Raw genomic sequence first — 22238 nt, forward strand, 5'->3', positions numbered from 1 at the left:
AGACATAGAAGTCAGGCAGGATCATGGCCAGATCGGTGATCAAGTAATCCTGTTACAGTATCTGCATTTACAATTTACGTGCTCCTAACCTTGCATCACCCATAGAGATCTTTTCTGTTTACTTTTGCGGAGAGGAGCAGCATATCTGCAAGCTTGCTATTGCCCCGTACAGACGTGGAGATCGAACTTCGGGACGCTCTTCGGCTTGCTGTCTAGTTGGGGGAGGTTCTAAGAGACCTCACATTTTCTTGAATGAGTGCCACATTAATGGGAATGTTTCTTGAACGAGCATCACTGAACCACATAGAAATGGCTTTTTCGACGTCTTCAAATGCAGCAGTTCACATGCGTTTGCAACCCGAGATTTTTATACTTTGTTCTGTCTTTCAAAAAAATTGACAGCATCGATGGCAAAATTCCGAAATCACTGGCAACGTCTTTTTTCTTTTTGCAGCAATCGACAGCTGCAAAAAATTAGTTTTTTTTTTCTCCAATATGAATTGTTATTGTTTTTCCGTGTCTGCCATTTCTATACGATGGTGACAATAAGTTAAATTCCAATGAATGTTTTTTAAATATTGATGAGCAATAAGCAAAAGGTACCACTGGAAATCGCAGGAAACAAAAAAGGCAAAAAAAACAGTGCGAGGAAAGTTCAAAGAAAGAAAAAAAATGACAGTGTTTCTGTTTGGGGATCGTTGTTTACATAACTGAGCTGCGGCCACAGAACTAACTGCTCTGCAGATGATTCATTCGGGCATTTCAAGGTCTTTTGTGCACTTCGTTGTAATGAAAGTATCTGCTGAATGTACTTCGTAGTAACGAGATTTCTATAGACTCGTGTCATATGGGGAAACTGTCGGGACCATAAAAATACTTCGTTGTAATGAAAATTTTGTTGTAGAGATATTTGTTATAATGGAATTTTACCTGTATTCAATCTCTTTTCGCTTTTACCTTTTCATCAATATTGCATTGAATTTTCATTACATGTTTGGAATTACATCATGACAATACAACGTATAATTGCCCATGAGTGAATATTGTTTCTTTCTCTCTACAAGAAATGTGTCTGACAATAGCATTCACACAAATGAGAAATTATTTCTCTTGCGGGATTTCACTTTCACCAAACAACAAATCTTTTAATTCTCTCAGATATGCCTCTTCATTGGGAAGAAACACTACTTTTTTTTTCCCTGACGGCAACACGAAATATACATATTCTACAAGTCTCTGATCTCTTTTCGCTGTTCCGTTATTTCACGGAGTAATAATTTCCATTTGTTTGTGCTAATGTGATCTTTACTTTTCCTTTTTTTGAGACTTTCGAATTTTTGTAATTCCATTATCTCTAACCTGGGGCCTCATGCATAACGCCGTGCGTAGAATTCGCACTATAACATGACGTAAGCACAAAAGCGGAAACGTGCTTATGCACAAAAAATTCCAGATGCATAAATCTGTGTGAACGCCAGCTTCCATGTTCTTCCGCTCCATAAATCCCAGTCAGAATGAAAAGTAACCCTCGTGCACGCGCCTGCTGTCCCGTCCCAACTCCTCCCAGAATTATGCCTCTTTGAGTATGCAAATCAGTATAAATAGCCCTTAAGCTCAGCCTTCTGTGAAAAGACAATGGCAAAAGCAAGAGGGAAAATAGAAGAATTTCAGCGAATACCAAGTGGAGGCAAGGAAAAACGTACTATTTGTTGGTTTAAACAGCGGTATAGACAACAAAAGGAACTTGATCGAGTGACATAGAGTGTCGGAGAAACTCGAAAGCTCACGTTCACAATGCCCGAAATAAAAAAGAAGTTGTCAGATATTAAAGTCGCTGTGAAAAGGCAAGCCGTAGCCCACCGCCTGAGTGTCATATGAAACCTTATTAGGGTACAGAGAAAAAAAAAGCACACATTGGGGAAAAAGCACAAAATGTCAACTTAAATTTTTAAATTTCCACTTTAATCACGTAGTTTATTTTGTCATTAAAGTAGAACATCATAAACGTCATCTTAAAATCATTTAATTTACTAGTTTCTCAAATCACATCGTAAGTAAAGTAGCACGTTAAATGCTTTGTTTTGTATTTGATCTTCTATGTACTCTATGTGTGTGAATCACTACATGCTTCTTAAACGGGCTTTCTCTTCCTCTGACAGGATACAGAATCCATTACATTTGTGATATTACAGCTCTCTGAATAATTAAAATACTGAGATGTATATACAATACAATTTATTTTTGTATAGCCCAAAATCACACAAGGAGTGCCGCAATGGGCTTTAACAGGCCCTGCCTCTTGACAGCCCCCCAAGCCTCTAACAAGACAAGGAACAACTCCCAAAAAAAACCCAGTAGGGAAAAAATGGAAGAAACCTTGGGAAAGGCAGTTCAAAGAGAGACCCCTTTCCAGGTAGGTTGGGTGTGCAGTGGGTGTTAAAAAGAAGGGGGTCAATACAATACAATGCACAGAACAGAACAAATCCTCAATACAGTATAAAAATAAAAATTTTAGAAGTACATAGCAGAATTTAAACAATGGATGACATCACATAATATAATTTAGGTTTGTTTATAGTCCTGAAGACCTCATCCATCAAGCTTCCTCCCCCATTTGGCCATTCCATGGGTGAAACAGTGCTGGGCCAGCCAATCCGATGAAAGGACCTCTCTTTCCCATGATTCCAGTGATCTTCCATAAGGAATCACTTTACCATAAGCAGGCACAACAAGTACCGAGAAGAGAAACAGAATAGGTGAGGATTAGTATCCAATTATAACTATCATGTTACTTATGTTTTAGTGCTAATGACTGACAACAGAGATGCAGTCTGTACAGTTAATCAGCAGCTCTAGTCAGGATATGCTAAACTGAAGTAGTGAGTCTTCAGCCGGGATTTAAAAGCTGAGACCGAAGGGGCATCTCTTATTGTAGCAGGCAGACCATTCCACAGTTTAGGGGCCCTGTAGCTAAAAGCTCGACCTCCCACTGTTATTTTATTAATCCTTGGAATCATAAGCAGACCGGCATCTTGAGATCTTAATGTGTGCTCTGGTTTGTAAGTCACGATAAGTTCAGACAAGTAAGCCGGACCTTGGCCATTTAATGCTTTATATGTTAAGAGGAGGATTTTGAAATCTGCCCTAAACCTAACCGGGAGCCAGTATAAGGATTTAAGAACTGGAGTTATATGTTTGTATTTTCTTGTTCTTGTGATAATTCTTGCAGCAGCATTTTTGGATTAACTGGAGGCTGTATAGAGAACAGTTTGAACAGCCAGTGAACACCGCATTGCAGTAGTCAATCCTACTAGAAATAAATGCATGAATTAATTTCTCAGAATCCTGTTCATTTAGAAAGCGCCTTAATTTCCTAACATTCTTAAGATGGAAGAAACATGATTTGGACAACATTGTAATATGTGCTTTAAATGACATGCTAGAGTCAAAGAGAACTCCGAGATTTTGAGCTGATTCAGTAAAATTAATGGGGATTTCAACTGAGTTAAACGATGACCAAATATTGTTGTAATCAACGTCATTCCCTCCAACAATTAACATCTCTGTTTTATCTGTGTTTAAAGACAAGTAGTTCTCATCCATCCAGTCCTTTAATTCATTAACACAACTAATTAAAGACAACATCGGAGAAACTTAATTTGATCTAAATGAAAGGTGTAACTGGGTGTCATCTGCGTACAAGTGAAAATTAACATTATGTTTCCTAGTGAGAGATCCCAGTGGAAGCATGTAAAGTAAAAACAGTAAATACAGTAAAGATGTATACGTGATATAATTTTCATGATGATATAAGTTAAAGCATGTTATTAAACATGGGAACACGGTGGCACAGTGATTGTTCATGTCTCACGCAAGATGCTTGCTGCGCCATGCGTGACCTTCGATGAAATAATTTATTGCAGCAGTTCTGTCTCTTTCAAACTTACTAACCTCCAATTCCTGTCCTTCCTTTTCTTTCTCCAAATACCCAATCGCCACACAATCAGCTCTGTAATAGACGTTAAGCCATCCGTAAGCTTAGAACGCTGATTCTTCAAAACTTTTAAGAAACATCAAAATATCCATCTCTCCTTCCATGTCGCGTCAGCACCAGCAAGAATACAGCACGAGGCAGGAACAATCCATGAATGGAGCGCTAGCTCCTCGTTAGCGCTGCGGCACCGTGTAGTTAAAGTTAAAGTTTTATCTGTATAATATAATAAACATATTTTGCTGCATTTCATCTTAAAAATGATATTGTCATCATATGTAAATACACGCTTTATAAAGTGGCTCAGGTTGTGCGATATTATAACTGAAGTGCAAGTTTACAGTGAGGTAATTGTACTTATGAGTACAAACAGTTCTACAAGGATCACTTGATGGACTGATTGAGTGCGTTTAGAGTCCTTGGGATGAAACTGTTTCTGAAGTGTGAGGTACAGGAAAGGCTCTGAAGCGTTTGTCATATGAGAGCAGTTCAATAGACAGCATGGCTGAGGCAGCGTGTGCTTGATGCTGTATACAGATAATTCTCTTTCCAATCAGCTGCTGCTGTGATTCCCCACTCAGATACGGTGATATAAATACTCCTAGTGGTACAGTGAGAGTAATCTGGAAAAAGATGATCCGATGTGGCAACTCTTAACGGGAGCAGCTGAAAGAAGAAGAAGAAGGTGCGGTGAGAGTAACAACGCTAAAGCAGTTATGGTATTTGGAATAGTTTGACCATTCTGTGGACCATTATATTGTTACAGGTTAATTACAATCAGATGCCTTAAACTAATAATCAATATGTGGTTAATTTCAGTGTATTTATAAAGCTGCGTCAGGGATGTGGATCTGAAAAAGAAAGGATAACCACACAGGAACAGTAGCACTGCTTTGACGCTGGGTGCCGCCAGTCTGCAAAACCCGAGCAGGGAACTTGCATACCACAGAGTATGAGCTACCGTGGAAATGTGCGTGGCTTTACGCCAAGTTTAGGTTTTATACATCGCAATTTGAACGTGGAAATGTTCATACGCAATATTTTTGTGCGTATGCACTGTTTATACATGAGGCCCCTGCTCTGCATGTGTACCGCGCCTACATTTTTGGAATCTTTTAATTTTCCTGGATACGCGTCTTCATTGGGAAGAAACTTTTTTTTCCCTAATGGCAACACGAATTAGACGATCTACAAGTCTCCAACTTAAAGTTTAAATCCAAACAATATATTGATCTCTTTTCACTGTTCCGCTATTTCACTGAGTAATAATTTCCGTTTGTTTGCGCTAATGTGATCTTTACTATCATTTTGTTGAGACTTTCGAATTTTTCTACATCCATTATTTCTAACCTGCTCTGCATGTGTACTGCGCCAATGTTTTTGAATTCTTTACAATGTTCTACTTTGTCATGTACTCTTTGTCTTTTATTTGCGGTCCCTGGCATGGTTAAATCTCTTGGCACAAAGACTCGTCTCACGGAACGTGAAAGTGCGTCTCTGAGAAAATCACGTCTCATCTTCTTCCAACTTTCCAAGATTTTTTTTTTTATAATAAGAGAGATGCAATTTGGAGCATGCAATGATCTGTAGAGAAGAGTAAGGCCTAGTATGGATTTCTGTGAAAGCCCTGATCAGGAAACACCACTGATTTTGAGATTTAATTGACATTTTTAATTGGGGGTACAAAGTGGACTAAATTGGATGCAGGCCTTGCTGCTTACATTCAGCCTATGTCTCCTGCTGGAGGTCTTGGCAGTTTAACTGTGCCGGTGTTATTTTGTACAAAGCTTGCAACTATTTTTTATTCAACAGTCATTGATTGTGTGCCATTTCCTCACAGTGCTTGATGCTTATCAGGATACCCCAACCCTTGGATAATCAATCGAGTGTCTAAGCTTCACAGAGGACACATTTACAAGATTATTGAGATTTCCATCCATCCATCCATTTTCTAACCCACTGAATCCGAATACAGGGTCACGGGGGTCTGCTGGAGCCAATCCCAGCCAACACAGGGCACAAGGCAGGAACCAATCCTGGGCAGGGTGCCAACCCACCGCAGGACACACACAAACACACCCACACACCAAGCACACACTAGGGCCAATTTAGAATCGCCAATCCACCTAACCGGCATGTCTTTGGATTGTGGGAGGAAACCGAGCGCCGGAGGAAACCCACGCAGACACGGGAGAACATGCAAACTCCACGCAGGGAGGACCCGGGAAGCGAACCCGGGTCTCCTAACTGCGAGGCAGCAGCGCTACCACTGCGCCACCGTGCCGTCCATTATTGAGATTTGTAACGGTAAATTGCTTAATATATATTTCAATTGTAGGCACTGAGTTAAAAGCTTATTTTCCGAATTCAGTTTGTTTGCACAGAAAATGTTGGGAACCACTGCATTACGGGGTCTACAGCAAACTCTAAATATGAGACCTTGTTCCCTAATGCTGTCAAATCATACCAAACATCCTCACTAAGCCGTGTTTTACATACATGGCGACTCCCCGACCTTTCAGTTTTGGCTGTTGTCCCTCAATAATATGTACCCATCCTTGTCCTGCCCATCTCTTAATCTAACAAGGTTTCTGTTACTGTTGGAATATTATACAGTAAATACATTGGATTCAGTGTGTTGTAGTCCTTCCATCCATTATCCAACCTATATCCGAACTACAAGGTCACGGGGGTCAGCTGGAGCCAATCCCAGCAAACACAGGGCGTAAGGCAGGAAACAAACCCCGGGCATTTAGAAAGGCACCCGTGTTCCTGTATAAATAAGGTCACACAATTCACAATGCATGTCAGGGCAAAAACCAACTCATGAAGACCAAGGAACTCTTTTTACACACCTCCATAACAAAATTGTGATGCAGTGGATAAAAAATTTCTAAAGTTGTGTCCGTTCCCTGGAACTCACTGTTAGAGCTTCAGAAGTCCTCTGCTGAGATGGAAGAACTTCTCAGGAGGATAGTCATCTCAGCAACATTCCACCAATGAGGCATTTATGATAGAGTGGCTAGGTGGAAGCCCCTGTAAATTAAAAGAGATATGACAAAATAAAAAGAAAAAAATTCTCTGGTCTGGTAAGACAAAAATTGAACTCTTTGGGCAGAACTCCAAGCACTTTGTCTGGCAAAAACCAATGTGAACGCTAGGGGTTACTGTTGCACCTTTAATCCCAACAGACAGACACGCAGGACACAAGGTTAAAGCACCAAGAAGTATTTTTAATTGTTTTCTTCTTGTACAGTGCTCTCCTAAGCACCACTGCCACAAATAAATAAAATAAGTAATCAGAATATCACACAATAACAATGCAATTTTTCTCTATTTTCTCCTTCACACCTCCCAGCAAGCTTTGTCCACCTCCACCCGACTCTGGCTGGGTGTTTTGCAGTCCTTTAAATTGTGTCCGACCCAGAAGTACTTCCATCCTTCTGATCACGTGACTTGCCAGCACTTCTGGGTTGGATAGAGAACTTTTCTTCAGCCTGGAAGTACTTCTGGGCTTCCGTTCCCGTGACCTTCTAGCACTTCTCCTCCCATTCTTGTCTCACAGCATTCTCTGGCGGCACCCACGGTACACAGCAGGGCTGTATAAATGAACTCCATGTCCCATGGTGCCCTGCAGGGAACCAGGGTACCGTTACAGCTCAGGGAAACTGCCATCTAGCATCCTGGGGGAGGCAGTGTTCCAAAGTAGCTGCCTTCCCACATCCTTCCACTCTTTGGGCGTCCCGGCCGTCCATCACACCAGACACTGCTCATTATCTATCTAACAGCATTCCTGCAGTGAAGGTTGATGGCGACAACATCTTGCTATTGGGATGCAGGAACAGGGAATGCAGCTAATTCCAGAGAGGCCCTTGAAGAAAACCTGCTCCAGGGAGCACACCACTTCTGACTGTGATGACTGTTCAATGACCTGAAGCATACAGCCAAGACAACACTGGAGTGGCTTTTGGACAAGTCTCTGAATGGCCTTGAGTGGTCCAGCCAAAGCCCAGTCTTACACTCCACAGAACATGTGTGAAGAGATCTGAAGATGGCAGTGAACAGACACTTTCCATCCAGTCTAACAGAACTTTAGAGGATCTGCAATGAAAAGTGAGATAGACTGACCAGCCCCAGGTGTGCAGTTCTTGTAGAGACTTACCAAGAAGTGCTCAGGCTGCAAATGCTGCCAAAGGACCTTCTTCAAAGTACTGTCTAAACACTTACATGAAGGAGAGATTTCAACCAAACTAGTTTGCCCACATATTCTGTAAGTACGACACAAATGGCGTAAGCCAAAACACTCATGTTTCAATTTTTTTTTATTTTTATGGGAGTGAACGTTGTAAACTCGAAACATTATAACCCAAGGACTCCCTTTGTTACTCAATTACCATTGGCTGTTTGAGCTAGAAACTTCTACATTGTGTGTGTGTGTGTTGTGTATTTATGCAACATTTTTAAATCTGGCCTGTCCTAACCTTCCTAACCCCCGATCTTTGAGGTATCTATTTATATGCCCTACCCAACACCCCCTCATGCCCCCACATTGGTGTCCCTCTTGTTCAAATGCTTTTCATCTAGTCATCCCAATGCCCCATCAACCATTGTCCTTCTTTCCTATCCCAAGATGAGAACCATATTTAGCTTTCAAATCTCCTCGGTCTTACCTGGACTGGTGAGTGGAAAACGCAGACATTCATTGAAGACCATCTTGTGAATTCTGTTCCTCAGCTTGGCCCTTAACTCTTGTATTTTAGAACTTTCTGTCTGCCCATACATTTGTCATCCATTACAATATGGCTAATGAGAACTAAATTTCCCCCAACTCTTGACAGCAGCCTGTTCTCCCTTCCAAGGAGGAGGTGTCCTAACTGTTCATCAGATAGACAGCACACCATACAAGAGTCTGACCACACAAGAAAACAAACATAAATCTCAGTCCTTCTGCTGATCGAGTCCTGCACTAGCACTATTTCTATCTTTCTGGAGGCATTAGTTTTCAAGTGACCCACTGGGGCTTTTCCATTCTCCCTACCCGACCATATGTTTCAGAATCATCCTCAAGAGCCATAGGACCTAAAAATGGTTTTGCACTTCTAGCTCTGGCTTAGAGGTTTGTTTAGTGTGCACCTACAGCCTTGTATGTACCGTAAGTCTACCCATGGCATACCTATTTCTGTTTGAAGTCTCATCCCCAGTGCAATCTCTAGGTTACCTCAGTGACCTTGATTGCAAGATGCTGGATCAGCTTGCATCTCCCACATTTAGACACCATGGGGTAGGCCTCATCAGTGCCAGCCTCTAAAAAGTCCACTTTTAGGTTTTCTTCAATTGTTCTCATTATCACTTTCAGGCCTCTGTGAGACACACAAAGATGGTGTATCTGAATCTAGAAGAACACTGGAGGATCAGGCTTCTCCTCAAGATCTACACCCCAGAGCTGTGTACTTTGAGACTCAATACATAGAGGCGATGGTTGTTAAACAGTACAAAAGAACCTACAGTGAGAGCCACCATGAAGTTGAGAAGATGGGAAGAGATCATGCAGAGCTAAAAGAGGAGCACATGAAAGGGAAATGTGAGAGAATCTGGACAGAGCATCTTTTTAGAAGGAGTCCCGGGAGTGAGACCGACCCTCACATTGTAGTGGTCAGTGGGGTGGCTGGAATTGGGAAGACCACCATGGTGCGGAAAATAATGTTTGACTGGGCCAAAGGCTCTCAGTACCAGAGGTTCGCATTTGTGTTCTTGTTTAAATTCAGGGAGCTCAACCTACTAGACACAAAGACTGAGTCCCAGATGTCTCTGACCAGACTGATTATAAGGCACTATAAATATTTCGATGACCCAAGACTAAGGGAAATCCTGCAGAAACCTGAATCTCTCCTTTTTATATTTGATGGTCTTGATGAGTACAAACACAAACTGGACTTTACACAGGAGCAGCTCTGCTCAAGCCCAGATGACAACTTTCCTGTCCACATCCTTGTCACCAGCTTGGTCAGAAGGACATTACTAAAGGGCTGTTCTGTCCTCATAACAACCAGACCAACAGCTCTGGAGACACTGGACACAGAGAGGGCTGATCGATTTGCAGAAATCCTGGGGTTCTTCCCTAAACAAAGTCTGATGTACTTTAAGAAGTTCTTTGGTGATGCTGAGCTGGGCTCTGAGGCTTTTCAGTATGTGGAGGAGAATGCCATCCTGTACACCATGTGCTTCAACCCCTCGTACTGCTGGATTGCCTGCTCTGTGCTGAAGACCTACTTCAAAACACCTGATGAAAATCTAGACACTGCCCCCAGAACTCTCACAGAACTCTTTGTGATGTTCCTTCACAACATTCTCACCAGTCACAAGCAAGAAGCCAAGGAGCAGCAAGAGATTCTGCTCAAACTAGGAAAGATGGCTTTTTATGGAGTGGACAACAGAATTCTGGTGTTTGATGACAAGTTTGAGATGTCCGTCTTTGGTCTCCAGCCAGCTCTATCAGGGTTCCTCAAAGAAATCCTTCAGAGTGAAAGCACTCTGGAGCACACAACATACACATTCTATCACCTCACCTTGCAGGAGTTCATGGCCGCCTGCTACTTTTACCTTGATCCATCAGGGGATGTCGAGGAGCTACTTGTGAAGCTAGACTCATGTGAAGATGGCCGGTTTGAGATTTTCACTCGATTCTTGGCAGGACTGGCCAGGCCTTCTGTGTTTAAAACACTGCGTGGAATCCTGGTGCAGTTTGAGTGGAAGACGGCAAACAGGATACTGGAGTGGGTGAAGTGGAAAGCTGATCAGGCGCTAAGGGGTGAAGATAAAAATGAAGCTCTGCGAGTGTGTCAGTGGCTCTATGAGACTCAGAATAACAGAATAATCAGAAACGCCATTGGGAAGGATTTAAAGATGGATTTTAATAAGATGACTTTATCACCTCTGGACTGTGCTGTGCTGGGCTGTGTCATCAGCTGCTGTGAAGAACTTAAGAAGCCCACTCCAGAATGCATCAAGAGACTGGCACCAGGGTTCGTCTTCTGCAGCTGTGTCATGTGAGTAATAAAACTTTCATGAGTTTAGTTTGACTGTCTGTGGACACAGAGGGGTGTCATTAGTATGTCCATCAGAGAGTGTCAGTCCTACAATCAGACGAAGGTCAGAATGTCAGAACATACATTGCTGTGTGCTCACAGTACCACCTTAAGGCCACAATTGTGAAATAACAACAGAAATCTCGATACAAATAATAATTTATAATTGGCTTGTTTTAATGAATCGTTCAGCATACAAATTCACTGTTAGACCCTCTTTGTAATTGTAATTCCTATTTCTCAAAAAATTTCAAGAAAAGTCCCTTTGGTGTTATTGTTAAACATGTCTGCCCATTTGAAGGCCGTTTTACAATTTATAAGGAGGATTATTTTTAAACCAGTTTTATTAAAAGCTGCCAGAACAGTAATAATAGTCACAGTTAAGTAACTTACAAATTCTTTCATTTTTGTCCAATGAAACTTACAGGTAATAATGGGACTCTTCTTCAGCATGGAGGTTAATGAAAGATCAAACGCACCCCAATGTTCACAGAATAGCATCAAGTAACTTGGACACAACCTGCACGTGGTCCACATTGATAAATAAACAGGGCAAAACACTCCTTAGCTCCCCCCCATTTAACATTATCAAGCTGGTCACAGGGTCCGAGGAAGACACTGGTGAAAGATGACACAATATTAATTAGTACAAATGTAGCAACAGGTGCATTGCATTAAAAAAATAAAGGACCTTTTCATCACTAGAAAAATACAAAACAAATACACACTTGAATTAAAGTACAAAACTAAAGTTTAAAATATTATCCTGTTGAAGTCATTCAGATCAATAACTTGGAGAAAAAATAAATAAATAAATAAATAAGGCTATAAGAGACCACCAGCCACGAACTGGCTAAAGTGGCTTGAAATGCCAAAACAAATCAGCAGCCATCTGATTGCTCCGTCCACTAAACCACAGACACTTCCTCCCAAAGCAGTTCCCCTCCTGAAATAAATCCCCCTACAGTCTGCTTTGTGGAGTTTTTATATGAGCCATCTCTCTGCAACACTAAAGTATTATACAGCCATCTTGTAACACATTCTGGGGATTACTCTTAAAAGCAAAGAAAAACACACTTAACACTAATGAAATCCCTTAAAAGGCTTAGAAGGCTGGCGTCCTTCAACATCTGCAATAAGATGCTGCAGATGTTCTATCAGACGGTTGTGGTGAGTGCCCTCTTCTACGCGGTGGTGTGCTGGGGAGGCAGCATAAAGAAGAGGGACGCCTCACGCCTGGAAAAACTGGTGAGGAAGGCAGGCTCTAATGTAGGCATGGAGCTGGACAGTTTGACATCCGTGGCAGAGTGACGGGCACTGAGCAGGCTCCTGTCAATCATGGAGAATCCACTGCATCCACTTAACAGGATCATCTCCAGACAGAGGAGCAGCTTCAGCGACAGATTGCTGTCACCGTCCTGCTCCACTGACAGACTGAGGAGACCCCACACTATGTGACTCTTCAAATCCACCCTGGGGGTAAACGTTAATATTATACAAAATTATTGTCTATCTGTTATTCTTTCATTGTTATCACTCTTTAATTTAATATTGTTCTTTATCAGTATGCTGCTGCTGGAGTATGTGAATTTCCCATTGGGATTAATAAAGTATCTATCTATCTCTATCTATCTATCTAAAAACAAAAGGGGCAACAAACTAACTTCGTATGGTCAGTTGCAGCTAACAATTTAATTCGCCCCATAAACAAGCTTCACATTGGCGTCCATCAGCAGCAGCTGCCTACTTCACGTGAACTACAGGTGTAGTCAGGCATGTGAAGCCCCCCCACCCATGTAAAGCCAAATCATACCACGGCGACACTCCTCTTACAACTTGCTAATTATGCCAATGAAGTATAACGTTCTAGAGCATATCATACTGTGTGGTGTTTGTACAACTTGCTCATTGGCATCTTCTGTGCTTCCATTCTGCCCATTTCCTGACTAAAAGCCATTGGCTATTTTCCTGGTGCACCCTACTCATTTTCTGTATTAGTATCCAGAGTGGGCATCTCTTTAGACATCATCTCCACCATCATGAACGTGAAGGCATGTGAAACTACCGGTAATGTCCGTCTGAAATCACTTCCTAATAGTATTGTCTTCCCACCAAAGGCGCTTTAATCACGCACCACATCCCTAAGGAGCTTATTTTCTGCTTCTAATGTGAATCCTGGCTCCAATGTGGCCTCGTCCCAGATCATCAAATTAGCTATTCTCAATAGATCTGTGTCAGGTGATGTCATCCTCATACCACATTTCAAATTCACTGCTAGAGGTTGGCAGCTTGGACATTGAGTAGAATGTCCTACCATCTACCATCAAATTAGCTGCTATGCCAGTTGAGGCCACTGGTAACTCTACACCCCTCTCTCCTCTGACTTCAAGTAGTAGTGCGTTGTACAGACGCGTTTTACCTGAATCTCCTGGCCTCTCTGAAAACTAACACCTGAAGCTTCTAATCTTGTCTTCTATATCCAACACGATCTCATCAAAAGTGGCCTTTTCATCTGATTTTCATGGTAGTGTTCTGCTAATGCTTTGAAATAGTGTGTAGGATTCTCGTTGCTCTATACAGCTGTTGGCATCATTAGGTAAAAGTTAGCACAGTATTTGCCATGTTGGCACAAACCCTTTATATTTCTAGCAGTGCTAGATTCTGACAGTAGGTGCAATGTTGCATATGATTGTTGTGCCACGATGCATATTCTTCAATCAAGTACTGACTGTATTTATCAAACAGCATGGCCGCATTTGTCGGTACAGCAAAGACACATATATACACAAACAACTTTCATGTTTGTTAAATACTATTATGTCTTCCAAAGACTCTTTCCACACCTGACGATCATTAATGAGGCTCCTTGCCCTTGCTGACTTCATGAATGATCGATAGATGATGTCATCAGCCGTCTTCAGGTCATCGAACAACAGTGCCCCTCTAACATGCAACAGCAGTAACCTTACTCAGTACCCTTTCTAGGTCTGAGATGAAATGCATCCTTCCAATCATCATCTGGAGGTTTCTCCATACTTTCTCACACTTGTCATATACGTAATTCTCAGGAGTTGTACTATACTCGTACATTTTTGCATCTTTATCAGTTTGGTGTAATCTAAACCAAGTAGTGAGAGTTACTACAGCTTCTTCCTGCCCCTCTTCGAACACAACATATTGCTCTCCTGGCAAATGCACTTAGTCTCATCATAGTATGTGATTGAGCATGAATCTCAAACCTAAACAATCTTCAGACTGCTTCTTGGGCACTCACTTACCGGCAGTTACCGTATATACTCGCATTTACGTTCTCCCGTGTATAAGTCGGGGCTTGGTTTTACCGTATAATTTCCGGTATTTTAAAATGACGGTCATATAAGTCAAATTCCAGAAATCTCACGCTATTGGTGCAATAGATTATGATATGCTAATGCCCACCTGAGAGAGTAACTACGGAGCACAATGCCTTTTTTTCTATGTATTGTGACTATTGTTTTGTGTTTTTGTATCTTACACCCTCATACACTTTTATCGTAAGAGCATCCCTTATCTACAATGTGTCGTACTTTTGAACAGGCGTATAAATCGGGGTCTGATTTTATGGGCAATTTGTCTGGTTTTAAGACCCAGCTTATATGCGAGTATATACAGTAATATGAAATGTGACCTGCCCCACTATCCTGACATATGGCCACAGAGACACAATGGTGCCCTTTGTAAATGTACTTGAAGAGATACTTGACACATTTCACAGATGCACACACCTCAACATTAATGTGGCAGTGTGGTGTTATGGGTCCACAGTTTGTTGAGAAAAGGCCATTCATTTTAAATAAATAATCGATGTGCTCGCGGCTTAGTGAGGGGACGTTGGGCCATAGTGGGCCACGGGACGATCCGTAGGGTGTGGGTGTTTCTCACCTAGTGCACAGGTGAGGAACTGCCCACATTCATGATTGTCCCGTGGCTAATGCTGCAGCTGCTGTGGCCCTCGTCATTTTAAAAAGAAGAGCGAGTCGGTTTTAAAGGAGTGAGAAACGATCGGAGAGTGAAAGGAAAGGAGAGGACGGAGGTTATCGGGAGCAGTAGAGGAAGCAGGTCGGTGAGAGAGAGCCGCGAAGAGCGAGCGGACGGGCGAGCGAATGAGCGCTCGTGGACAGCTGCGTAGAAGCTGGGTGTTAGGCCGACACCCAGGTGTTTGTGTTGATGTCGCTCCCGCTGAGTGATCAGGTAGCGGGAGTGACCAGGGAAGGCGACTGGCCGCGGAGAGGCCATTGAAAGGCAGCGGAAGTCGGGAGACTTGGTGGTGGGAATCCCCAACGTGAGCGACCTGGCCGTTGTGGGAAACCAAGTTCTCCGGGACTGGGATGAGTGCCATACCGAAGCCAGGGATCGGGAGGTCTCCAGTCTCGTGCGTGTGTTTCAGGAGGGCAGCTGCAGAAAGCGTCTTGCCTGCTGCGATGCCCAAACGGGATTAGCAGGTGAGACGCTAACAAATGATGCACCGGATTTGTTTGTTGTTGTTTTAAAGACTGCTTCCACAAGAAGATTTTAACCTCTGGTTTTAAAGGATTGTTTTTTCTATTTATTGGTTTTACTCCTCGTTTCATTTAATGGATTATTTATTTATTTATTGAAGAACTTGGAGAGTACTGCACTATTTATGAACACTGTTTTTGTTTTTGTTGGTTTTAAATAAAAGCACTACTCATTTTTGCACCACCCCTTGCTCAAGTGTTTATTTGCCTCCACTGACTAGCTCACTCGGTTTCATTATCGACGGTGTGGGGTTCGAGTGCTTCCAATAGCAAAGGGAGTGTGGAGCCAGAACCCACATCGTCACAGGCAGTAATACTTGTAACTCAGAAATGGGTTGTATGGCACCATCCACTCATTCTTCACCTCTCTATCCCCAATGCACACGGTCACTCCCTGATGGCACCTTTATTTAGGATATCTAACATTGACAATCGTCTCTTTACTATACACCTTGGGGAATCATTTGCTACATGTCCCATTAACCATACATGGTGCACCCAGATTAGCCTCTTAACGTGGGCCATGTACCAGCAATCAATCAATCAATCAATCAACATTTATTTATATAGCACATATTCATACAAAAAAATGTAGCTCAAAGTGCTTTACAAAATGAATAGAAAAATAGAAGACACAATAAAAAATAAACATAAGTCAACATTAATTAACATAGAATAAGTAAGGTCCGATGGCCAGGGTGGACAGAAAAACAAAAAACTCCAAAGGCTGGAGAAAAAATAAAATCTGTAGGGTTCCAGACCAAGAGACCGCCCAGTCCCCTCTGGGCAATCTACCTAACATAAGTGAAACAGTCCTCTTTGTATTTAGGGTTTTCATTGAAGGACCTGATGATGATGGTCACGTAGACTTCTGGCTTTCAGTCCATCAATGTTGGTGCATCATGATGCTTTGAGTAGGTGGTGGTGGCAGGCCGCCACCACAAAGAAACCGGAAAAAGAAACAGAAGAGAGAGTAGGGGTCAGTATGGATTTTAGAGCCACTGAATAGTTATTATGAAGAATTGAACATACAGAGTATCAGTATTAAGTTAAAGTGAAGTTATAAAAAGGCCATGTTAAAGTAATGTGTTTTCAGCAGTGTTTTAAAGTGCTCTACTGTATCAGCCTGGTGAATTCCTATTGGCAGGCTATTCCAGATTTTAGGTGCATAACAGCAGAAGGCCGCCTCACCACTTCTTTTAAGTTTAGCTTTTGGAATTATAAGGAGACACTCATTTGAAGATCTAAGGTTACGATTTGGAATATAAGGTGTCAGGCATTCCGATATATAAGATGGGCGAGATTATTTAAGGCTTTATAAACCATAAGCAGTATTTTAAAGTCAATCCTGAATGACACAGGCAACCAGTGTAGTGACATCAAAACTGGAGAAATGTGTTCGGATTTTCTTTTCCCAGTTAGGATTCTAGCAGCTGCATTCTGCACTCGTTGCAAATGATTTATGTCTTTTTGGGTAGTCCTGAGAGGAGTGCGTTACAGTAATCTAGTCTACTGAAAACAAAAGCGTGAATTAATTTCTCAGCATCTTTCAATGATATAAGAGGTCTAACTTTAGCTATGTTTCTTAAGTGAAAAAATGCTGTCCTAGTGGTCTGATGAATATGCGATTTAAAATTCAGATTACAGTCAACGGTTACCCCTAAATTTTTTACTTCCGTCTTAACTTTTAATCCTAGTGCATTAAGTTTATTTCTGATAACCTCGCTGAATCCATTATTGCCAATTACTAAAATTTCAGTTTTCTCTTTATTTAGTTTGAGAAAATTACTATTCATCCATTCAGAAATACCAGTAAGACATTGTGTTAGTGTATCAAAGAGTCGGAGTCATCAGGTGCTATAGATAAGTACAGCTGTGTGTCATCAGCATAGCTGTGGTAGCTCACGTTGTAACCTGAGATAATCTGACCTAACGGAAGCATGTAGATTGAGAATAACAGCGGACCCAGGATAGAGCCTTGTGGAACACCATATCGGATATCATGTGTCTTTGAGATTTGATTACCACAACTCACAAAGAATTTTCTCCTGCCAGGTAGGATTCAAACCAATTTAAGACACTGCCAGAGAGGCCCACCCATTGACTAAGGCGATTTCTAAGAATATTGTGATCAATGGTGTCAAATGCAGCACTCAGATCTAAGAGGATGAGAACAGATAAATGGCCTCTGTCTGCATTTACCCGCAAGTCATTTACTACTTTAACAAGTGCAGTTTCTGTGCTGTGATTTGTTCTGAAGCCTGACTGAAATGTATCAAGAATAGCATGTTTATTGAGGTGGTCATTTAACTGCATAATGACTGCCTTCTCTAGAATTTTACTTAAGAAGGGCAGGTTAGAGATGGGTCTAAAATTTTCAAAGGCAGAAGGGTCAAGATTATGTTTCTTAAGAAGGGGTTTAACTACAGCAGTCTTAAGACAGTCTGGAAAGACCCCGTATCTAATGACAATTTACTATGTCCAGAATATTGTCAATTAGCACGCCTGATATTTCTTTGAAAAACCTGGTTGGTATTGGGTCAAGGACGCAGGTGGAGGGTTTCAGTTGAGAGATTATACTATGTAATTCAGGTAAATCTATCCTGGTGAAAGCATTTAATTTGTTTATAATGGAGTACCGGGGCTTTGGAGGTTCTGCAGTGTTGGGGAGATATACTATGTTATCTCTAATATCATTAATTTTTTGATTGAAAAATACAGCAATGTTCTCACAGGTTTCACTGGAAGTATTCTGGGGGCATTCCTTTGTGTTACCTGGGTTTAACAGACGGTCAATTGTTGAAAATAAGACTCTGGGATTACTAGCATTGTTATTTATAATATTAGAGAAATAGCAGCCTCTCAAGACGGACAGTGTTATTGTATTCTGTTATTTTAACTTTTAATATTTCATAGTGGATAGTTAGTTTAGTTTTCCTCCATTTACGCTCAGCTCTACGACATGTTCTTTTAAATCAGACACTCTTTGGGTCTTCCATGGAATAACAATACTAGAAGATTTTTTAACTGTCTTTTCAGGTGCAACTATGTCAACAGCAGTTCTTACTTTAGAATTAAAGTTTTCCACTTTACTATTTACATTATCCTCGCTATTATAGCTGGCATTATAAACGGACTGATTGCTTAGAATAGTTGTAAGTTTTAAAGCTACTGATGAGTCAAAGAAGCGTTTTTTAACAAAATGCTTCTCATGAGCGTTTTCTATCTTTATTTCTATATTAAATAGTAGAAGGAAATGGTCTGATAGACCAATATCAATGACCTGCTTTATATCAACTTTAAGTCCTTTAGTAATCACTAAGTCTAACGTATGACCTGCTTTATGTGTAGGCTGATTTACGAGCTGCCTCAAATCAAAAGAGTCCAGGAGGTTCATGAATTCCTTTACCTTTTGGTCACACTGATTGTCGACATGAAAGTTAAAGTCGCCGACTATTAAGAGTGCGTCATAGTTTGTAACTAAAATTGACATTAAGTCAGAGAATTCCTCAAGGAAAGACGCGTTATATTTAGGAGGTCTATACACGGATAATACTAGAACGTGAGAATCTCCATGAATAACAACGGCGAGATACTCAAAGGACTTAAATTTACCAAAACTAACATCTTTACATTTTAATCGGCTCGAGTAAATGTTTGCCAAACCGCCCCTTTTTCCCCTGGCGGTCGGCACGAGTAAAACTGTAATCCGGAGGCGCAGATTCGATTAAAACTGCCGCCCCATTGGAATTAAGCCATGTTTCATTTAGCGCATGTACCATTTGCTTTGCTATAATTTAATATAGAACTGGGTCTCTATTATCATCTGGCAGTTCTGTGCTAACCATCTTACTAATAATGTGTACCTCTCATGGGTTATTTTCACTCATGAGAATAAGAAGGATATATGTGTGGTAAACCCCTCTTCTGAAACTCAAATCAATGGTGGATTTTCACCATTTCCACTTCAAACACCTGCTTTCTTATAATATCATCAATAAGCTTGTTAAACTTTAGACTAAACACACGTGCTATGATATCAGGCCAATCAGTGACCCATAAGTTGTATCCAGCGTAGGTTGAATGTGATTGTCAGAAAGGGTTGCTATATCTACAGACAATGGCCATTGCATCCTGAAAAATTTGGTGCATGTTCCTAGGACTCCCTTAGAAGGCTTATGGCCTACCCCTTGGCAAGGTGATCCATTAATCCCCTGAAACCCTTTAGGTACAACCTTTGCTGATTCAGTCTGTTGGCCTCTGCCTTTATGTAGGTGTCCAATGAAGTAATGCTCTGTCAGCTTCTCTCCACTTAAAAATTAGTTAAATCCTTCACTTATCGAGAATCAGTATGTGCAGTATTGCATCTATGTGACCCGTACTCTTAATTCCACCATGTTGCCATTATTAAGCCCACTCAGTGTTTGCAGATGTTCATGCAGCCTGATTTCCGTATCACAACTCTGGTCTCCATATGAGAAGAAGTGTGGGTATACCAGTGCTTCTGAATTGGGATCCAACACCTTAATCACCTATGCTCCTCTGCTACCATTCAACCCTCACTATGTGAATATATCAGCAGGTGTCTTTCAAGATTTGGCTCGCCGTCAGGATGCTAAAATGCTACAGTTACATCGTTTGTCCTTGGACCATGGTAGCTCCTTGCATCTGCCCCTCTACAAGGACCATGGTAGCTCCTTGCATCTGCCCCTCTACAATCTAGTATTGCCATAGTAATCATAGATGGCCTTGCACCTAACCTCTGTGTGTCTTCTACGCACTCCAGCTCAACATCATACATCATCTTACATGCCTGTGTTAATGGATTGTACTGGGCCATCTACCTTCTCAAATCAACCATAAGCATAGGGTCACACTTAACAATTCTGTTACAATACCTCCTCTCTCAAATGTACCATAGTGATGTTAAGATTCTTCATGGAACTGTCAGATTGAGTAACTGAAACTTGTACCTCTAGAGTCAAGATCAGCATCTCACCTTCAGTCAACAGTCAATTGCTAGCATTTTGGGCATTTTTAGCTGGGTATTATTAATCATAGCATTTTTATAATGATGAATTTAAGATAATTATTTCAATTTATTTCACCAGCTTTTAAGCTACAGTTGTCACACCACTTACTTAGTGATGGAAGAATAAGGGTGTGGATTTCTTTATCTGACTATAATTTATTGATAATATTTAAAGATAAGTGTTAGTGTAAGGTATGAATTTATTAAACATTACTGTAATGTTAGGGCACGGCGGCACAGTGGTAGCGCTGCTGCCTGGCTGTAAGGAGACCTGGGTTCCCGGGTCCTCCCTGCGTGGAGTTTGCATGTTCTCCCCATGTCTGCGTGGGTTTCCTCCCACAGTCCAAAGACATGCAGGTTAGGTGCATTGGTGATCCTAAATTGTCGCTAGTGTGTGCTTGGTGTGTGTGTTTGTGCCTCTCTCTTTGTCTTAAAGGCTCTGTCTTGCCCCACTACACTCTGTCACTCTTCTGGAAGTATCCTCTGGTGTCTGTGGTTCCTACTTAGGATGGTTGCTCTGTCCAGTTGGTCTGCATATGATCTACTGAACACTTGTTTCATCACTGTTCCAGGCACCCACTGTACGTGTTTTGATATCTCAGTCTGGACTCTCACCCTTTCTCCTTGTTGTACCTTACCGAGATCTCTTGCTCTTCTGTTGTAATAATGAACTTGTTAACCACTGTTGGTTGTATTGGACTCCTGCATATTGGTAGTAGTGTTTTGGTCCTTCTGCTCATGAATCTTGTGCTGGACTGGTATTAAATCCTTTTGAAGGATTTGTTTCCTCTCTCCTATTGGCTTCTAAGATCTTCCTTTAAGAGATTCATCAAAGAAACCAGAACTTGTCACTTTGACAGCTGGGCTGGTGAAATATTAGGATCCACTTCAGTCTGATAAGCCTCCTCGAGGCAGCCATCTCCTTCAATAATGTTGGCAAACACATTTAGAATGTATTTTTTATGTCCCATGGTTGTCTTTCATCATTTGCCTCAGTGACAATGTCATCTATGACTGCGATATTCTCTCGCCGTGTTCTCAGTAGGTCCATTGACACTGCTTTGCTACCTAGTGATGGTACTGAGGAACTCTCCTCCACCACCATAAACTCTTAAGTGTTGCGAAAAGTTACTCTCCTTGTGTACTGGAATTCTCATGACCGTCATCATCAAACACTTCGATGTGAATCCTGAATACAATGAGAACTGATTGAGGTAATTTATGTTAGGCAGAATGCCTAGAGGGGGCTGGGTGGTCTCATGGCCTGGAACCCCTGCAGATTTTTTTTTTTTTTCTCCAGCCATTTTTTTTTGTTCTGTCCTTCCTGGCCATCGGACCTTACTTTTATTCTATGCTAGTGTTCCCTAATTCTATTTTCTTATTTATTTTGTCTTTTTTCTCTTTCCTCATTTGTAAAGCACTTTGAGCTACATCATTTGTATAAAAATGTGCTATATAAACAAATGTTGTTGTTGTTGTAGGCGATATAACTTCCTGTTTCTTGGGTTTCTTAATTCTTTTAATTCTGTACAGTATTTGCCAATGGGTTTCAGTGTGCTCTTCTTTCCCATAACCAAAACCTGTGGTGTCTT

At 41.4% G+C, this 22238-nt stretch overlaps 1 protein-coding gene across 1 annotated transcript in view; it reads left to right on the plus strand.

The window, feature by feature from the left end:
- Nucleotides 1-659: 659 nt before the first annotated feature.
- The window catches only part of LOC120534686 (NACHT, LRR and PYD domains-containing protein 3-like), a gene marked incomplete at its 5' end in the record, with an annotated part of 62680 nt that continues 41101 nt past the window's right edge, over nucleotides 660-22238 (plus strand). The window contains 4 exons of the mRNA XM_039762277.1: nucleotides 660-678; nucleotides 1764-1780; nucleotides 9095-9107; nucleotides 9348-11037. Coding sequence (XP_039618211.1) covers nucleotides 660-678; nucleotides 1764-1780; nucleotides 9095-9107; nucleotides 9348-11037 — 1739 coding nt within the window. The remainder of the gene's footprint in view (nucleotides 679-1763; nucleotides 1781-9094; nucleotides 9108-9347; nucleotides 11038-22238) is intronic.

The sequence above is a fragment of the Polypterus senegalus genome, chromosome 8 (assembly GCF_016835505.1).
Source record: "Polypterus senegalus isolate Bchr_013 chromosome 8, ASM1683550v1, whole genome shotgun sequence".
Taxonomy (NCBI): Eukaryota; Metazoa; Chordata; class Cladistia; order Polypteriformes; family Polypteridae; genus Polypterus; species Polypterus senegalus.